We start from the raw sequence: 20,732 nt of genomic DNA on the forward strand, positions 1-20,732 counted from the left end.
GGAAATGAAATGTCTTTTCCTCCAGACGTAAAGAGTGCCCCCTTGTCCTCTGTGATGACCTCAGGGTGAATAACTCTACACCGAGTTCACTATATGAATCACTGATGTATTTGTACATGTTGATCATACCCCCCCCCCCCTTAATCTCCTCTTCTCAAGAGAGAATAAATTCAGTTCCTCTAATCTTTCCTCATAGCTGAGCTCCTCCATGCTTCTTATCAGTTTGGTTGCCCTTCTCTGTACTTTCTCCAGTTCCCCAATGTTCTAGTTACTGGGATAGCATGGTGGCTAGCTGGTTATAACTGGGACTGTGTTGGCGTCTTACTAGTGACTGGCCAGTTTGTGTGTTCTTTCTATATTTGCATAGTTTTGTTTATATAACCCCCCCGACCGGTAGGACGTTAGAGTTTTTTGGCTTCAACACATAACTGTGTTTGGATTTTAGCCAACAATTTGTCCCAATGCGTGTGACTATAATTGTGGCAAGGATTGTAAGCTCCTGTGCTGTCATGGGTAATGAAATTTAAGTTTGTTTGGCAAAATGCTGCTTATCAATGTTAAATGTATATATATTGTATTGTACAAGGTGTTATATAAGTCACTGGAAACTGGCCGTAAATCTTGACTAAGCATTTGTAACAGTGGTCAGCAGACATTTCCAGTAATGAATTACCTTAACTTCTTTACAGGTAATAGAAAATGTCATAACATTAGTCATTTGGCTTGCCAGCTTTAACTGCTTTTTCATTTTTTTTTTTTGTTACCTACACGGTCATTAAATATGCAGTTCATGTTTTATGGTTAAAAATAGAAATGACTTGCTACTATTTTTCCTGGGGCTCTTCACTGTAAACACTTTAACAGTGAATGCGGATGCCATAACTCAGGTGTTTTATGAGGAATAAAGAAGTTCATGTAGTACTTCATGGAAGTTTTTTAATGGTTACTTAAATAAAGGGTTTTATGTGAAGGTCGTTGAGCCCACATATCTGGTATAAACACACTGTAATCATGGCATTTATTGTAGTCCATGTTATAAATACAGAAAAATTATAACAAGTCAGTTTTATCTCTTCTTTCATTACGCAGCGGTGAAGTAAATAAATCAGGTTTATGCATGTGAGGAACGCGTGAACAGATGTAGAGTATATTGTTAGGGCAGGAAGCACAGGACTATAGGTATTTTAGGATATTATAGTATATATTGTCGGTTGCTGCATAACACACCTTCATATCGCTTAATAAATGTTGATATGACTTTGCGCACTGTGCAGAATGCATCATAGCAATGACTTGCATGGAAGTTTATTAGGATGCTTTGCCCCAAGGGAGATGTAATGTGTTTATGTATGCTTGTATGCTCACCGGCCACTTTATTTGGTACACCTTGCCTTTCGAACTGCCTTAATTCTTCATGGCATAGATTCCGCTAGGTGTTGGAAACATTCTTAAGAGATTTGGGTCCATATTGATATGATAGCATCACGCAGTTGCTGCAGATTTGTCAGCTGCACATCCATGATGTGAATCTCCTGTTCCACCACATTCCAAAGATCTGATGACTGTGGAGGCCATTAGAGTACAGTGAACTCATTGTCATGTTCAAGAAACCAGTTTGAGATGATTTATGACATTATGCATTATCCTGCTGGAAGTAGCCATTAGAAGATGGGTACACTGTAGTTTTAAAGGGATGGACATGGTCAGCAACAATACTCAGGTAGGCTGTGGCATTTAAACGATGCTCAATTGGTACTAAGGGGCTCAAAGTGTGCCAAGAAAATATCCCCCACACCATTACACCACCACCCTCATCCTGAACAGTTGATACAAGGCAGCATGGATCCATGCTTTCATGTTGTTTACATCAAATTCTGACCCTTCCATCTGAATGTCAAAGCTGAAATCGAGACTTATCAGACCAGGCAACATTTTTCCAATCCTCTATTGCCCACTTTTGGTGAGCCTGTGCAAATTATAGCATCTGTTTCCTGTTCTTAGCTGACAGGAGGGGCACCCAGTGTGGTCTTCTGCAGCTGTAGCCTATCTGCTTTAAGGTTTGACATGTGTATTCAGAGATGGTATTCTGCATACCTTGGTTGTAACAAGTGTTTTTTTGAGTTACTGTTGCCTTTCTAACATCTGGAACCAGTCTGCCCATTCTATTCTGACCTCTGTATTCAACAAAGCATTTTCGGCCACACAATTGCCGCTCACTGGATATTTTCTCATTTTGGGACTGTAATCTCTAGAGATGGTTGTGCGTGAAAAACCCAGTAGATCAGCAGTTTTTGAAATACTCAGACCAGCCCATCTGGTACGAACAACCAACAACGTCACTTAAAGCCCCTTTCTTCCCCATTCTGATGCACGGTTTGAATTTCAGCAAGTTGTCTTCACCACATCTTGGCTGTTTAGCAGTTTGTGTTACTAAGCAATTGAACAAGTGTACCTAATAAAGAGGTGGATGAGTGTAGTTTGTTTAGTTCTATTAGTGATTAGTATAATCTATACCTATGATACTTCCTCTCTAAATGTAATCAGTGGCAGGAAGGAAGTGGTCAAATTGCGAAGCAATACATTAAAATGTTGTTGTTAGTTGAAATCTGTTTTCCTTTGTTAGGATTAGGGATACAGTTAAGGATTATTAAAGGTTAGGACTTTAAATCAAGCAGATGAACATTCATCAGGTTATTTTGAGTTTTAAGGAATTTTCAATTCCAGGAAGAAGGCGGAAAAGCCTTTAGGTAAGAGTAGTAATGTTCTCCACTTGGGTATCCATCAACCTTTCCAACTATGACTGCTGAGTGCCTTTTCTTGCAAAGCAGTACTTTAGTAAGAATACCAAGTCTGTCCTTCTTTGAAACAAGCTAGCAGCTCTGGACAACTCTTAGGCCGGCCATACATGGGTCAATTTTCGAACAATTTTTCCTTCGAAAATTGGACCTAAGAATAATCGGATAATTTTTGCTCTGTTAGTGGGGCAATGGCACCGGCCAATTTTTTGTGGTTCCTCCCCATTTCGTTTACCGAGCATGCTGGAAAATTTGTGAAAAACAACTGATTTTCGAAATCATTGGTGGTACCATCGGATTACAGAATGAACAATGTTTTTGATTTTCAGTCGAAAAATCATTCAGAAATCGACCCATGTATGGCCTGCTTAAGTGTCTAAGAGCCTTTAAAGAAACCCTTCACTGGAGGTGTATGAGCTTTTCTCTTGCAAATAGCCTTTACAAATAGCTATCTGGCTTTTCTGACCTGAAGTTAGAATTCCTAATTTGCATACTTGTCTTGTTCAGTAATTTGGAAAATATTGAGGTAAAAATGTTTGCATGAGATCCAGGCAATAAGCATTTTCAAGAAAAGGACAGCACTATCAGTCTTTCTTTTTTCTTTGAAGATAGGTGTCCTTTAAAATGAGTCTCAGAATAGGTGATTACCCTGAGCCATTTGAATAAACCCAGCTGCTGATATAAAACCCTTACTAAGCATTTTACACTGTTTCTTAGGGTTTCATTCAAAATGGTTAAATATGCGGCCTCTTGGCTTCCTGGCAGGTGGGCCATGAGGCAGAGAAGCCGCATATTTGCACACCCAAATGTAAACAAACCGTTACTGGCGCCTGATGGAAAGCTCCCGATCGCTACATGCAATCTGCAGCTTTCTGATCATGTGACCGCTGTGACAACTAATCACGGCGGTCATGTGATCTAAAACTCCACGGTGTTAAGGGGTTAAAGTGATATTAAAGGCAATTTTTTAATAAAACAATCCTCCTCGATCCTCCTCTTCTTGGGTCCCCCGTCTGCGCTCCTGGCCCCTCCCACCTGCCTAGTGCCCCCAAAGCAAGCAGCTTGCTATGGGGGCACCAAAGCAGGCTCACTCCGAAGTCACTGCTCTGTTTGTCCATTCACACACAGAGCGTGGCTCGGGCTCACCCCCGTTCTCTCTGCATGTAGGTAAAAACATTAAGCCTTTACAACCACTTTAAGCATACGCTTATGCAAGAGCCATGTTTGCCCACACAGGGATGAACAGGTGTTTATTGGATTTCTGTGCAGGCAGTCCCATGTTCGGACTGCAACAGCTGCACAGACACAAACACTGCTCTTAATTTGACAGCCGTATGGGTGCATGCGGGTGCCTACCAGCATGTCAGATTAGGAGTATCAGCGGTGTCTGTCTCGCCACTGCATCCCAGTTGACATAAATTGAGATGGCTGCATGATGATGCATAAAACACCTGTGCATCCCCATGTGGGCAAACATGGCCCTATCATAGGCATATGCTTGAGTACACCTGGGTAAACAAAGCCTTACTTGTTATTAATCTTACATTTGTGGTTTTAAAAGGCTACATTTTGCATTGCTTTCCATGCCAACTTTATGTTATTATTATTATTATTATACAGGATTTATTTAGCACTTTACAATATAACAGGAGACAATACATCAACAATACCGTTCAATACAAACTGTTAGGGTTAGGAGGGCCATGCTCCTAGGAGCTTGCAATCTAAGAGGGAGGGGCTAATGGTACAAAAGGTAATAACTGTGGCGGATGGACTGGTAAGAGGAATAGAAGATTCCATTATTAGCTGAAGGCAGGATGGGCTTTGCATAAGAGAGAGCTTTTCAGAGATCGCCTAAAAGTGAGCAGGCGATAGTCTGATAAATTGGGGTAGAGAGTTCCAGAGGATGGGGAGGCTCTGGAGAAGTCCTGGTGACGAGCATGGGAGGAGGAGGCAAGGGAGCTAGAGAGTAGGAGGTCGTGCGAGGAGCAGAGTACGGTTTGGGTGATATTTGGAGACAAGATTGGTGATGTAATTTGGGGCAGTGTTATGAACGGCTTTTTATGTTATTGTTAATGTTTTGAATTTTATCCGTTGGGTAATGGAAAGCCAGTGGAGGGATTTGCAGAGAGGGATGGCAGATATGGAACGATTAGTAAGGTGGATGAGTCTGGCAGCAGCATTCATGATAGACTGAAGAGGGGATAGCCTGTGATGAGGTAGACCAATGAGGAGGGAGTTACAATGGTCAAGGCGAGAGATAACCTGGGAGTGAATAAGTTGCTTAGTGGTTTCCGAGGTTAAGAACGGGCGTATCTTGGAGATGTTGCGGAGGTGAAGTCTACAAGATTTGGACAGCAATTGGATTTGGGGCTGAAAGGACAGATGGAAGTCTAGGATTACACCTAGTACCCTGGCATGAGGGGAAGGACTGATGGTTGTGTTATTGATCTTGATGGAGAAGTCAAGGGAGGGGGCACGGGCTGGAGGGAATACTCAGAACTCAGTTTTTGAAAGATTGAGTTTGAGGAAGTGCAGTGACATTCATGCCGATATGCCACTTAGTAGGTTAGTAATGCGAGAGGAGATTGAAAGGGTGAGGTGAGGGGTTGAAAGATAGATTTGTGTGTCATCAGCATAGAGATGGTACTTAAAGCCATGGGAGTTTATCAGGTGACCAAGGGAGGAAGTGTAGATGGAGAAGAGAAGGGGTCCAAGGATACGGTATGTGATTATTATTGTGCCCATTTGATCAAAAACTTTAAAGAGCAACATAAATGTTCATGTTTGTCTATTACTCAGTCAGGTGCAGTGCGATACATTGTGAGAGGGATTTATCACAAGGCTAAAGCCTGAGTCATAAATTCCCCTTTTGGCTGCTGTAAAGCTGTGTGTGACTGAATGAAACATGACCCTGATCACATAATTATACTTGTCTTTGGAGTGGAAATCTGTCTTGTCTTCAGTAATAAATCTGTCTTTGAACTTTGCAAACTGTTTCAGTTGGCTGCCCAGGGATACAGATACACCGGTTTGCAAACCTGTCGCAGAGACTTTGTTGAATATACTGTTTGTGTTCCTAAATTGCTTGAAATATGTTCCCCATAGTTTCTAACAATCATTAGTGTAACCATGTTTTTCTCTAAAGAAATGATAACATTTTCCTTTGTTTCACCCACCAGTGTTAAAGAATCCTATCTACAAGTTCTACCGATTCCCCGCATCTGACAACAAGTGGATCTGTGTTCGGGAGCAGATGTCAGAGAGCATCATGTCTTTCCATATCCCAAAGCAACTGCTAACCCTCTATTTAAAAGAAGACACCAGAAGGTAAAAAAAGCAAGTGAACAGTGTCATGTTATTCAAGGCAGCTGAAATGATTAGCTACCAGGATGTTTTCATTCCTAATTGCCTTGCAATCATTTACCATAAGGCAGACTCTCCAAATCCTTCCACAGCTTACTGTCATGGCACATAGTATTGAAATGTATTGCAGAGTATTTCATTCCCAAGGCAACACTCTTTCTCTTGGCAAGAACTGAATTAAAGTGCTTGCTCAGCCAACTTTTAATTGATCCCAATTAGATGTGCAAAGCAAAGCTGAAATTCTTGTGGTCATGCTCATTTATTTTAATATAGGAGAACCAAGTTCTCATTTCTCATTTATTTCCTGGATGCAGGCTTAACACATCAATGAATTGAGACTCACAACTTTGAAGTTTACAGTATTTTTAGATGCTCGTATTGTAATTTGTAACCAGACAAGAGGATATGTGCAGTTATTGAACAGGCAAACTAAACATTGGCCAAAGACCAGCATAAGGAAATGCTGGTTTGGAAGTAGGTGATCTCTGGTACCTTGTCCTTGACAACCACGCTACAGCTGTGTGCTCTGCTTAATGTCAGAATGTAGCTGGGGTATGAGGAGCCAGTGGTCGGTGTTTGCTCATAGTATGAAATTATCAACATGGCACAGAACCTGTTACCCCTTTTTTATAGAGTAGGGTAACTTTCCTATTAGGTTATTTCTTGCTGTCTGTGTCCTGCTGGGGATCTTTCCTTTATTTCCACATATAAAAACTTACAATGAGCCACTCACATTTTTTCGGTGCTCAATTGCACCAAATATAGCCAGCAAACAATCAACAGTATACACTTTATATATCTATCGGCGTTCTCGTGTTACCAATTGGCAGGACACCGTGAGCATCATGACGTCACCAAGCCCCTCCTCCAGGGCCACGTGGCTTCCTCAGGGGTATGTCATGAGTCATTGTATGTTTTTATTTGTGGGAATAAAGTGTTTTTAAGGATAAAGCACTAGTCTTTGCCTATTTACTTTTTATGCTAAGCGGTGGAGTAAGGAAGGGGAGGATCTGTGGGGAGGATCTGTATGGAGGATGCGACTTACCCATAGGAGAGAATTTCAACCCAGGAGACATCAGTACATAGTCCAAACAAAGGGACAAAACCACTATTTGACTTCATATGTGAGGTCAAAAGCTCCAGGTGAGAGCACATTGTGTGTGTTAGTGGCGGTGCACAAATAGAAGATTTTGAGTATATTAAGATTGAATATTCCCTTGCTGGTGGTTCATTGCATATTGTGGAGGAACACAAAGAAGGACTGCATTGATTTTGTGGGACTTTTTTTTGTTTATTTTGATGCATTTTTTATTCTTCTTTATTTTGTTTTGAAGCTATGATGCACACAGTTTGTTTGCACTTGATGATATACACAGATTTGTGCATTTTATGACATTTGAATGAGAGGAATGCAAAGCACTATATTTTGATTTATTATATATGTATAGCACATTAATATGAGTATGTGTAAGGTGTGAGCAGCTTTCATTAAGCAGAAGCATAAGGGGTGTGCAATAATTTATATAGAGTTGCTGGCAAGATTACATTTTGCTTTTGCTTTGGTTTTGTTGCTTTCTTGTTTGATGTGGTGGTTTGGTATGCCTGAGAATTACTTGTTTTACAAATCCTGAATGTCTACCCCACAGATGTCAAACTGGTGGCCCTCCAGCTTTTGCTAAACTACAAGTACCCTGAGGAATTGCAAGATTGACAGTTACAAGCATGAGTCCCAAAGGCAGAGGCATGATGGGACTTGTAGTTTCGCAAGAGTTGGAGGGCCGCCAGTTTGACATCCCTAGTCTACCCCATTGACTGGAAGTCTCTGCTGAAGTATGATGTACATTGGCAGTCATTTGTATCTAAAGTTCTACGTATTGCATACTTATCCTTCTTACATATTGAGCACATATAGGGCATGGAGACTTCACAACAATGTGTTATCATTCAGAAATGCAATCCGTTCTAGTCTCTTGTTTTAGTAGTTGTATTGTCTTGTATGCAAGAAGCCATAGCAAACAATTCCATCAGTGTACCATAGTATATGGAAATATTACTCATTGGTTGCTATTGGTTAATTTGCCGTGGATATAATCATTGCTGAGCCTCAAGTATGTTATTGAAGAGCTCTTATCTTCTGCAAATCTAAATGTGATGCAAGCTGATCAATAATTTTATAGAACTTACACTGTGATCATCTATAGGGGACATCCGTAATCCCCACAGCACTTCTACAGCCTGAAAGCAACAAAATTATACTCAGGTTCAGCATATGCGTAGAGTGAGTAGGAAATAATGCAAGCTTTAGACTGGATAGCTGTTTACTCTTGTAACTTATGGTGGTTTTGCACTAATATCTGAAACATGAGCTGTGATAATGTGTTTATGATTAGCCTGTCATTATCTTCAGCAGCCAGTACGCTGTAAAGTTTGTAGCCAGAGTCAACAAAACTTGATATGCTGCATCCCCAGCCTTCTTTATTACTGATAAAAATTCATGTTGTGAATACTGTAAACGTTTCTTTTTTTATTTTGCATAAAAACCTTCAAAAAAAAGATTTATTTGCAGCTTTCTGTAGAGTTTTGCTGTGCTCCACATTTCAAGCGCTTTAAAAGGTTGATTTTCCCTGAAGGTAACAATGAATCACTTGATCTTAATTGCTTCTTGTGCTTTGGAGCATATAATGTATTACTGCTGAATATTACAGTTTAGTTATGTCATTTCTCTATACACAGACAAATCTGGACATATTTACTTTTATCTCTAATGAGCATAAACATGCAAGTACATTTCTCATCAGAGGTCTCCACTTTTTAAGACAGAGATCAGAAGTTATGGCAGCAGAGGGCAACCGTTTAGACCAGTGGTTCTCAACTTGTGAAACCTCAGGACCCACATTTCTCCTTGGTCATTAAGTCGCAACACAAAAATAATTTAATTTTCAAAACATTATAATTTATTTCACAAAACAGCTTGTGCGGTATTCTACAATTCATATGCACTTTTTAAACAGTAAATAAATGGCTTCTTTCCAACATGGATAGTGCAGTAATCACAGCGCTAGTGAAACTGAAAGTCCCGGATGTCTTAACATTTATATTAGTGCAACCAGTGGTTTTTATTAGGCTATGTTGTCAGGGCACCCATTGTTTTATTGCGGCATTGGAGAGGCCTGGGGGGCACTTTCACCGTATCCAGTCCACCCCTGGTCACGACCCATTTCTTGAGAAACATGGGTTTAGACATTGTTAATGTCATATGTAACCCTCTGACTCCTGCTAAGGGCCATATACAATTTATAATTTTGCTTATCATGGTTAGAATATGGAAGAGCATAATTTCATTGTTAATTAGCTGGCATTTATTTTTCGAAAATTTTGGAGGTAGAACAAGATTCTGCATTAGGAGATCACAAATACTGAGCTTATTATTAAATCTAAACCCATATGGAAGAAAAATATATTTGAAATATATTTAAAAATATTCTTCCTATATATATATATATATATATATATATATATATACTGTATGTTGAAATGCATTATTACAAAATATATGAAAAATATTTAAAAAAATACATTTCAAATATACTGTATGTCTTTAAAAGTACAAATCTACATTTTTGGAATGCATTTACAATTATATGTAAAATATATGTTAAAATTACTTTTTTATATATTAAAAAAAAATCTGATTAACCATTAGCCGCCCGGCCAATGGCCGTTTGGCGGCTTGAAATGCGCTCCTAAATTCCGGGTGCACGCCATTTGGCGTGCTCCCGCACATGCGCAGTTTGCGGCACAGCAGAGCGGCACAGCAGCGGGATCTGTCACGGGTCGTGTACCTCGGACACGGCCGATGACAGATCCGAGTATCGGCTCCCGTAGCTGGTACCATGTGACCTGCTGTGACCAATCACAGCAGGTCACATGATAGTTGTATACAATGGATGGCTTCATTCATGATGCCATCCATTGTATACTAGGGCCTAGCTGTGAATGGTCACAGCAGGTCACATGCACATGTCATGTGATTAGCTGTGACCAAATCACAGCTAAGCACAAAAAAAAAAAAAAAAAAAAAAAAAAAGCTGAATGAATCGATTTCATTCAGCTAAATGCTTGCTTATAGCAAAGTAATTCTTTGCTATAAGCAAACTGTGTATAAAAAAAAAAAAAAAAAATACTGATCACTCCCCCAAAGTAGTACAATGTTACTATGGTAACATTGTACTACTTTGGTCATAGTAAAATATGAAAAAAAAATCTTTAAAAAAATGTAATAAAAAATTAAATATAATAAAAAAATAAAAAAAAATAAAAAAATATATATATATTTTTTTTTTTTCATACTGTCACCAGTCAGTGTCCATGTTCACCACCATGCCAGTTATATGAAGACGCTGTACTGCACTGGTGACAGTATGTAAAAAAAAAAAATAGTGAAAATAATTTTTTTAATTTTTTCATTTTTCGAAAAATTATGACAAAAAAATACAACTTCAAAAAACTCGCCATGCCTCTTATGAAGTACGTCGGACTGTCTACTCTGCAAAAAGGGGTCATTTGGGGATATCTGTACTATTCTGACATTCTTGGACCTCAAGAAATTAGATTGGCTGTCAGTACTTCAGGATTGATCAATATTCAGATCTATACCATAGTTTGTGAACTTTCCTACAAACTAAAAAATACATCCTAATTTGGGTTATTTTCACCAAAGACATGTAGCAGAATACATCTCGGCCTAAATTTATGAAGAACAATTATTTATTTGTAAACTTTTATAACAGAAACAAAGAAAAATATGTTTTTTTTTCAAAATTTTTGGTCTTTTTTTGTTAATTTAGCAAAAAATAAAAACCCCAGCAGTGATTAAATACCACCAAAAGAAAGCTCTAGTTGTGTGAAGAAAATGATAAAATTTTAGTTTGGGTACAGTGTTGTATGACCGCGCAATTGTCATTCAAAGTGTGAGAGCGCTGAAACCTGAAAAATGGCCTGGGCAGGAAGGTGTAAAATCACACGGTATTGAAACGGTTAATATATTTTTTAAAACATATTCTTCAGAATTTTTTAAATATATAAAATAGCAATTTTAACATATATTTGTAAATGCATTCCAAAAATGTAGATTTGTATTTTTAAAGACATACTGTATATTTGAAATGTATTTTTAAAAATCGTTATCATATATTTTGCAATAAAAACGCATTTCAACATACAGTATGAATATATATATGTATATATAGAAATACCGGTATATTTTGAAACATAATGAATATGGCCAAAATTGTAGCATTTCAAATATATGTCAATATATTTGGGAAGAATATTTTTAAAATACATTTCAAATATATTTTTCTTCCATGTGGGAAACTCCAGGAATTTAGCCACTTTTTAAAATGTGCTAGATTTCTCTGGGTATGGGTTAAGTCCAAGGTGGTGTATGCAACCTAGTGGACATATCAGTTCAATTAAAATTTTTACTGACTGCTGGGAGCATAGCTATCACTATACTTTTAGTGCTCAGACACTGGACCTTCTGGTTTCAGCTCCATGAGCTTCAGAGTCACATGGAGCCACTCTGCCCACCCCTCCCCTCCTCCTGCCCAATCACAGAGAACTTTGTGTTTGGTGAACCCATTTAAAAAATACAAAGACTTCTTTGAATGAAGAGCGAAAGGGAGGGGCGGGCAGAGCTGCTGCTGTGTGAGAAAGTCGTTACTCTCCTGCCAGAGCACTGGGAGTATAGTGATAGATGTAGTCTTGGCTCTCAGTAAAACTGTCAATTGGGAATTAAAGAGAGAGACATCCAAGAGGTGACATGCACCTTATTAGACTTTAGAAAGTGGCTGAATTTCTGACGTTCAGGTTTATCACCTGATAGGTGTGAGCTACCTGACATTTCTAAATTGAAGTACAACTTTTTGTTTTAGGTTTGGACAGGGGGAATATTTCAATGGGAACAATACTTCTGGTGATGCTGGTGACAATCAGGGACTCCCTCACTTTGGTGGCATTTCATCTAACATCGTGTTTTGGGTATGGAACAGGAAGTGAAGGGAAATCACCCCAATGGGACAGAGATGGACTGATAGGGATTATAACCCTTCCTTATCCAAAATGAAAACAAAAGGTTTTGCCTTTTGCCACTGCACAGCAGCACTAGCAATGGGGGCAAGAGGCCATTGTGAGGGCCGCATTGCTTTGCCCTGTGCTGTCAGTCAATAGTCTGAAAATTTTTCAGGAAGGGAGGGCAAAGTTATGATCTCATCATTGCTGTTTTTCTTTGCTGTCCATTCACAGGGTGTGGGTTGATGACCAAGCTGTATGACCTGTATGCAGTTAAGATAAAAAGACGGCCACCATCCATGTATGGTGTCTGTTGGCTTGCTTGGTGTTCAGATCTAATTCCCAGTAACTTGCAGCATCCCTTCTAATTTTATTCTTAGCTACTATTTCACAGAACTTTGGATGTGCAAGAATGATAAACATTTTAACAATGCTTTTTTAAGGTGGCAGTGCTGGGCTACATCCAGACAAATAAAAAAAATATGTCAGGCTAGGAGACCGACAGTGGGTGGGAATGCTTTACACAAAATGTCTATCAAAGGAACTTAATTGGTTGTGGAGATTTAGAATATTCTATAAAAGTTCTGGAATCTTGTCAAGAATCATGGGCATGGTGCTAAGAATATCCTAATCTTCAGGAATTTAGAGGGGTTGGGCATTCAACTAATATTGTCTGGAAGCCACTATAGATACTACAGTGGATATAAAAAGTCTACACACCTGTGTTAAAATGTTAGGTTTCTGTGATGTAAAAAAAATGAGACATAAATAATTTCAGAACTTTTTCCACCTTTTAATATAACCTACAAACAGTACAACTCAGTTGAACAACAAACTGAAATCTTGTAGGTGGAGGGAAGTAAAGATAAAACACTAAAATAATATAGTTAAATAAGTGTGCACACCCTTAAACTAATACTTTGTTGAAGCACCTTCAGCATGGCACATCTTGACTTGCCCACTCTTCCTTGCAAAAACAATCCAAATATGTCAGATTGCGAAGACATCTCCTGTGCACAGCCCTCTTCAGATCACCCCACAGATTTTCCATCGGATTCAGGTCTGAGCTCTGGCTGGGCAATTCCAAAACTTTAATCTTCTGGTGAAGCCATTCCTTTGTTGATTTGGATGTATGCTTTGAGTCGTCTTGCTGAAAGATGAAGTTCCTCTTCATGTTCAGCTTTCTAGCAGAAGCCTAGCAAAAGCCTGAAGGTTTTGTGCCAATATTGACTGGTATTTGGAACTGTTTGTAATTCCCTCTACCTTGACTAAGGCCCCAGTTCCAGCTAAAAAAAAACAGCTGCAAAGAATGGTGCTGCCACCACCATGCTTCACTGTGGGTATGGTGTTCTTTTGGTGATGTGCAGTGTTATTTTTGCGCCAAATATATTTTTTGGAATTATGGCCAAAAGTATCAGCCTTGATTTCATTAGACCATAACACATTTTCCCAGCTTTTTGGAGAATTCAGATGTGTTTTACAAAATGTAGCCGGGCTTGGATGTTTTTCTTCATAAAGGCTTCCGTCTTGTCACTCTACCCCATAGCCCAGACATATGAAGAATACGGGAGATTGTTGTCACGTGTACCACACAGCCAGTACTTGGCAGATATTCCTGCAGCTCCTTTTAATGTTGCTGTAGGCCTCTTGGCAGCTTCCCAGACCAGTATTCTTCTCATCTTTTCATCAATTTTGGAAGGATGTCCAGTTCTTGGTAATGTCACTTTTGCGCCATATTTTCTCCACTTGACGATGACTGTTTTTACTGTGTTCCATGGTATATCTAATGCCTTGGAAATTCTTTTGTATCTTTCTCCTGACTGATACCTTTTAACAATGAGATCTCTTTGATGTTTTGGAAGGTCTCTGCGGACCATGGCTTTTGCTGTAGGATACGACTAAAAAAATGTCTGGAAAGACCTACTAGAACAGTTGAACTTTATTTGGGGTTAATCAGAGACACTTTAAATGATGGCAGGTGTGTACTGACTCCTATTTAACATGATTTTGAATGTTGTTTATTAATTCTGAGCACAGCTACATCCCCAGTTATAAGAGAGTTTTCACACCTATGCAACCACATTATTTTAGTTTTTTATGTTTACTTCCCACCCTAAAAGATTTCAGTTTGTTTTTCAACTGAGTTGTACAGTTTATAGGTTACATTAAAGGTGGAAAAAGTTCTGAATTGATTTCTTTGTCTCATTTTTTTACATCACACAAACCTGACATTTTAACAGGGGTGTGCAGACTTTATATACATTGTAATACAAGATGATGGAAGCTGATAGTATGTTTTACAGGTTCTAACCATGTGTTTGCTATGATAGGAAATGCACAAAATTGTATTTGGATTACAGTATATTTATTAATGCCATTCCCTGCTAAATGTGAAGTAGTGTGTATTATGATTTTGGATAGCTCCACTGCCTTCCTCCCTCATGTCATCAGGCAAACTCAGGGCAGTTACTACGTTGCTGTGGGGTGACATGAGAAGGTATTCTTGTTTTTGTCCTTGTTCCCCAAAACATGCTCAGCATCCACCTAACGGTCATAAAAACACTGCCAGTGGATTACTGCACTGAGGAGAATACCAACTTCATCTTAAAAATGAATCCATGGCTGGATCTAGGGGCGTGCTGGGGTGGGCTATGCCTTCCCAGATTTTAGTTGTGCCCCCTCAAAGCCAATCCCAACCTGTCACTATACTGCCCTAACCTGCCAATATGCTGCCCTAAGCTGACACTATACCATCCTAATATGATACTTTACCACCCTAGTTTGATACTATACTACCCTAGCCTGACACTATACCGTCCTCGACTGACACCATGCTCATCTCAGGTACGTGTTGTGTGGGGAGTGTCACAAGTTAGCTTGCAGTTTCTTGTTTGTATTCTTTCCTCCTTGGTGCAGTCCTGTTCCTGATCCCTTCTTATGTGTTTGTCTGTGCTCATCTATGGGCGTTGTCTGCTGTCCTCTGGGTTTTATTTCCTTCCCTTCCATCATTCCCTGGCCTGCCTCCTTGTTTGCCTGTCTATATGAGACATGCTCAGACTGGGCCACTTTGCCTGAGCAACTTCCTAGTTGTCTGAGCTCCTGTGTGTTGCTACTGCCTGAATCCTACATTGACTACTTGTGCACCGACCCCGGCTTCGTTCTCTGACCTTGCTTGTTTTCCGCCTGTCCTGACCTCGGATAGCCTATTGGATTCCGTTTGTCTCCTCCCATTATACTCTTCTCCTGTGAACAGTCTCCTCTACCTCAGCTGGGTGTACCTGGGGGCTGCAACCTGGTCCCTGCTTGCTGCAAGTCCATCCCCACCATCAGGGGCTCTGGGGAAGAAGCAGGCTGGGGCTTAGTCTCCACGCCCTGGGGAAACCCAAATTGAGTATCAACAAGAGCTCACTACCACAGGTGCTGACAGGGAGGAGGAGCTCTGCTGCCTGTGTCCAGGCTGTGTGCAGTACAGGGATGGGAGAAGTAGCAGTGCCCCTGTCCTCTGCCCAGCCAGCAGTGACCCCTGTCCTCTGCCCTGCTGACCTCCCATCCTTTGCCCCACTGACATTTTTTTACTGCACCATCGGATAGGCTAGATCTGGCCCTGAATGAATCTCATGTTTAAAGAGGCACTATAACAGTTTATTCTTGATTAGATTACATTTTATCAACAATAATGGTATAGGTAGCATTGGATAATGCAATCCAATGTCAACATCTAAATGTCAACTACATAAAACCAAACAGTATAGGAGCTATCCATTTGCAAATGAATTATTAATTTTCAGTGGAATGTAGAATTTTTCTTTATTATTTAATATATTTTTTTGCTAGAGTGGTTCCATTATTGTAAACTAAGTATTATCCAAGGAAGAAATTTTCATAATGTCAGAATGTAAATGCTTCTTTGCGTGTAGAAGTCAGTGGTAAAATTATGATTGTGTGGCAGTCATTTGTCTAGCGGCTATAAAGAAGTTTCACACGCGTCAAATAATTCTGCCGCTGCTATTATGTAGGTTACTTTCTCCAGCAGCTTGACAGGCCATTTCTGATAAATTGTAAATACTTTATTTTCCTCCAAGGCTTAAGTAATCTTCAAATTAATCATGTGCTCATTCATGCTAAAGACAAGAGTATTTCTTAATGTAGAACATGTGGGTAATTAGTAGTAACTTCAGAGCACAACAGAAGAGCAATCTATGTAAATTGTAAAAATGATAATGACTGCATTTATATATTGCAGTTTTGTATTACAATATAACACTCTTAACAGAGAAGCACATTTTTGTAGAACATTTTTATTTTGTGTGAATATTGTGATTTACCATGTAAGTCCTTCTTTAAACAAAAGTTTATTTTTATAAAACAAAATGTCAAAGGTTTATTATGCCAATGTAAAAATAATGTTGTATTTGCACTCCATTGTGCAAAGTTTATAGGCTTCCCCCCCTAATTTCTGTCTCCGGTAGTTTACAGTTATAAGTCCCGTAGGTGGCTCTCTGCCGTAATAGCTCCAGCATCAGCAGTTACATCTTGTAATTCCGTTAGCAAGCAATATTCCATTTCCACTTGCAACAAAGCAGGGGTCTGACCTCCTGATTAAATCCAAGGAGGGTAAATACAGTATCATAAACTAATCAGCAAATCCTCACGCCTAGAGTACACTCTATTATAAATCATAAGGTGGCATAGACTTTGTAATACATTTAAATCTTCTAAAGTGTTCTACAGACACCTTTGAAACAATTGTGCCACTTAAGGTTATTACAAGAAAGAAATGATCCACCACCCAAAAAAGGGAAATTAACATTTCCAGTGAAGTCTGTCTGTGCAAAATATTATAGCCACATAATAAGAAGTCACAATAAGTATAACCTTTTAACAAAACAAAATGGAATTCTAAAAAGACTACAGCGAAACACAGTATCATGTGCACAAGTTCCATTTCCACCTGTGACCACTCCTGATAAAAAAAAAAATGGCTCTTTTAGACCTCTGTTACTTGTAGAGTTTAGCAATGAAGTGTTGTACCTTGCTAACTATACAGTAGATAGCAGTAGGAATTAATGTGAGGTGATACTAGGCGCTGGTATCAACTACACTTTTACTTTCCTAGTGTAATATTTAGGGGGAGATTGATGGCATAGGAAGTTTGCATAGTAAAGAAACCATGTTTACTGACTTAAAGTGGACCTTTCACCTCCCAAAATAAAAATAATCATAGCTTGTTCTTATATACCTTGCTTTGTTATACGTGCATACAATTTCAATAAACGCAACTATTAAAAAAAGTAACAATAATCATAGCTATTTCAACCGCGCTAGTACTTTCTCCAAAAAAGTAGACTTGCAAGCCCAGTGAATGTAGCATTGTTGTTCTGTCCTCACTACACATTTCCCTGAGTGTAACTTGACATGCAGCTAAACCCTACTATTCTGTAATAAGCCAGACTGAATGTTATTTTGAAGGTTTAGTAACAAAACCGGGTAGGTGAAACTATTAAGAAAAAACTGGTAAGAAATAAATCTAATCAATATAAGAACATACAGAAAATCCAATGATTAGGCTATAGATGGCAGAATGTCCAAGCCTACCAGCGATGCTGCCTTTAAGGGATGCAAAGTGATGCAAGTTTTAGTCTCCCAGTTTCTAAGATGGGGTCTGAGCTCCCAAGATGCATCTCTTTCCTTCCAGATTCAGTCCTGTGTAGCCATCTTGGTTTCTCTATGCTTTTGGGAGCCAGCTGTCTCTTCCACATTCAGTCCCCCTTGTTGACACAGCACCAGATCTCACACATGCACAGAGGGAGATGTGGCATGGTGTAATTTTATTTATATTTTGTTTATAGCAAGATCTTGTGCAATTTCCATCCATTAAAGTAACTGCTGCCTCCTTGGATATGTGGCTGGTATCTCAGGGGGGCATTTACATATATCATCCTCACCTAGGTTAGAATTGAGGAGGCCGGGGCGGAGCCTGACTATGGCGGCGGCGGAGAGCTCATGGTAGGAGCTCCCGCACGGGCCTCTTCCGACCGACCCCCCCTTGGACTCTAAAATTCCCCCCTAGCAGATGGAGCTCTAGAGGGTAGAGACCTACCTCGACCGGGCGGGTTCCTCTGGCTGAGCGGCTCCCCGGAGTTGAGAGCGGAGACCAGCGGAGTGTGGCAGGGACGCTGTGCCTGGACGCCGAGCCTGGTTGCCGGGTGACAGGGAGGCGCGGCTGGGACATGTGACCGGCCGCAGTGCACCTCTGGGAGGCAAGAAAGCCGGCCGCCCGGCCGGAGGCTGACAGGGAGCAGGAGAGATTCTGCTCTGCCGGACGACCTGCAATCCAGGGAGCCCTAACAGGCGGTCGATGGTGAGCCTCCCCAACAAAAAAAAGGAAGAAGAGCATGGAGGAAAGTCCTGGAGGGTCCCCCTGAGAGGAAGAGAGCGGACCTGCTGAAAAGGATTGGAGGAAGGAGCCTGGAGCCGTCTCACGAGTTGGAGGGGTGAGTGAGTCTGGTGGTGGCCCCAAACACAAAAATTGTATAGAGTTGGAGGAAAGCAGGGAGAGAAAGAAAAGGGGGGGACCCCCAGAGAATAAGAATAAAAAATAAGGAGAAGAACGCAAGGTGCAGGCAAAGGCATACAGAAAGGTGGGAAGATAAAGCTGGGAATTCTATTTCTACACCTTATTAATTTCTTCGTTTTGCAAAGTATAAGATTATAAGAGAAAATAAAGGTTACAGAAGAAATGAAAAATAAAAGTGCAAAGGGAACCGGGCCTAAAGGGACACAAACGGGGACAATTAAAAAGTACGCATCCCAGGGAAATGTGACCCCAGAAAGGCCCCAGAGCAGAGAAGATAAAGGAGAGTCTGATTTAAGTATGCAAAATAGTCCTAAACAGTCAATGGAATTGGATATCAGTAATCAACAAATATCAGAGACAGAAAAAGAACTACAAATCCCAAATAAAAGAGAGATGACAGAAATGTTCAAAGATCTGGAGAGAACAATAAAGCAAGAAATGGTAAAAATTCGGAATGATCTGGGGCAGTTGTTGTTAAGAGTGGAAGAAACAGGGCAGAAAGTTAAAAGCCAGCCCCAGATTATTTCCGAATTAGAGAAGAAGATAACTAATATGGAAAAAGCTCAGGAAAAATTGCAGTACAAGGTGGAAATTCAAGAAAATAGAGAAAGAAGGAGAAATATAAGGATAAGAGGGGTCCTGGAAAGTTTAAAAGGAGAAATACTAGAAGAGATGGTTTGCAAAATACTGAACTTTATAATGGGAAGCTCTGAAATCGAAAGGACTAATATAGAAGGAATCTCTAGAAACTGGAAACTCCAGGGGAATCATGAGAAAGACAGGCCGAGAGACATACTTGTAAAATTTTATGAATTACAACAAAGGGAAAAAATCTGGAGGAACACTAAGGGAAAACCAGTAATAAAGTATGGAGAAATGGATATTCAAATATATGCGGACTTGTCATCAGAGACTCTCCGGAGGAGGAGAGCTCTGAGGCCTTTGCTGGAGCAGATGAAAAAACAGAAGGTGCAATATAGATGGGGAGTTCCGGAGTGTTTAATAGGATGGAAAAATGGAATAACAGCCCATTTGAGGTTCCCAGAGGACTTGAGAAATTTTTGCAATAGACTTGAAATGCAGAAAATTGAAATAAAGGGTTGGGAAGAAGAATCTGGGGAAGAAAGAGCAGAAAGAGGGGAGGGGTGGAGACGGATGGGGGAGAGGGGGAGGGGCGGGGAAGGAGAGTGAAGGGGAGAGAAGTGTGTGTTTTTTGGTTTTTTTTTTTTTTTTCTTTCTCTCTCCTTGCTCCCATTTCATCGCCTCTTTTTTTTTTTTTCCCCTTGTCCCTCCAGCTTGACTCCTTTTTCCTCCTATAGAAAGATGAGTAGAGAGGGGGTCAAGGGGGGGATCTGGATGGAGGGGAGGCTGTCCATGGGAAGAGTGAAGCCCTAAGGTTTAAGTCAAAGGTGGATGCTACTTCCACAAATGATGGTTAGGCAAAGTAAAGGCCTAAAAAGAGGGGGGAGGGAGGGGGGGAGAGGTGGTGTGGGAGGGGGAGGGGGGGGAGAGGAAGGGGAATGGGGGGAGTATTGGGAGAGGGGGGGAGGGAGGGAGAAAAGGGTAGAGGGATAAAAACGCTCTATAAGAAAGAGGAAGGGAAGGAGGAAGAGGGAGACGGTAGGAAAAGAGTAAGATGGAAGAAATCCAATATATAACCTATAATGTAAAAGGGTTAAGCTGCCCAGGAAAGAGATTCAGGTTATTTAAAGAACTTCAACATAGAAAATCCTCAGTGGTATTCTTGCAGGAAACACATCTAGAGATAGAGTCAAAGGTTAGACTGAAGAGTAGACATTTTCCAACATGGTTCTATGCGGATTCACCAACTAAAAGAGCAAAAGGAGTTGCTATAGGCTTCTCAAAGAATATAAGGTTCGAGGTGAAGGAGAGATTAACGGATCCGGAGGGGAGGTTTTTAT

At 40.2% G+C, this 20,732-nt stretch overlaps 1 protein-coding gene across 5 annotated transcripts in view; it reads left to right on the plus strand.

The window, feature by feature from the left end:
• The window catches only part of INPP4B (inositol polyphosphate-4-phosphatase type II B), an 823,047-nt gene that overhangs the window by 556,067 nt on the left and 246,248 nt on the right, over positions 1-20,732 (plus strand). For all 5 annotated transcript variants that reach the window (XM_089693869.1, XM_089693867.1, XM_089693868.1 and 2 more), the window contains one exon: positions 5,978-6,125. In XM_089693869.1, the coding sequence (XP_089549995.1) occupies positions 5,978-6,125 (148 nt within the window). The remainder of the gene's footprint in view (positions 1-5,977; positions 6,126-20,732) is intronic.

Source organism: Staurois parvus, unplaced genomic scaffold (genome assembly GCF_062004578.1).
Source record: "Staurois parvus isolate SC_StPar_1 unplaced genomic scaffold, SC_StPar_1.0 ptg000639l, whole genome shotgun sequence".
Lineage (NCBI taxonomy): Eukaryota > Metazoa > Chordata > Amphibia > Anura > Ranidae > Staurois > Staurois parvus.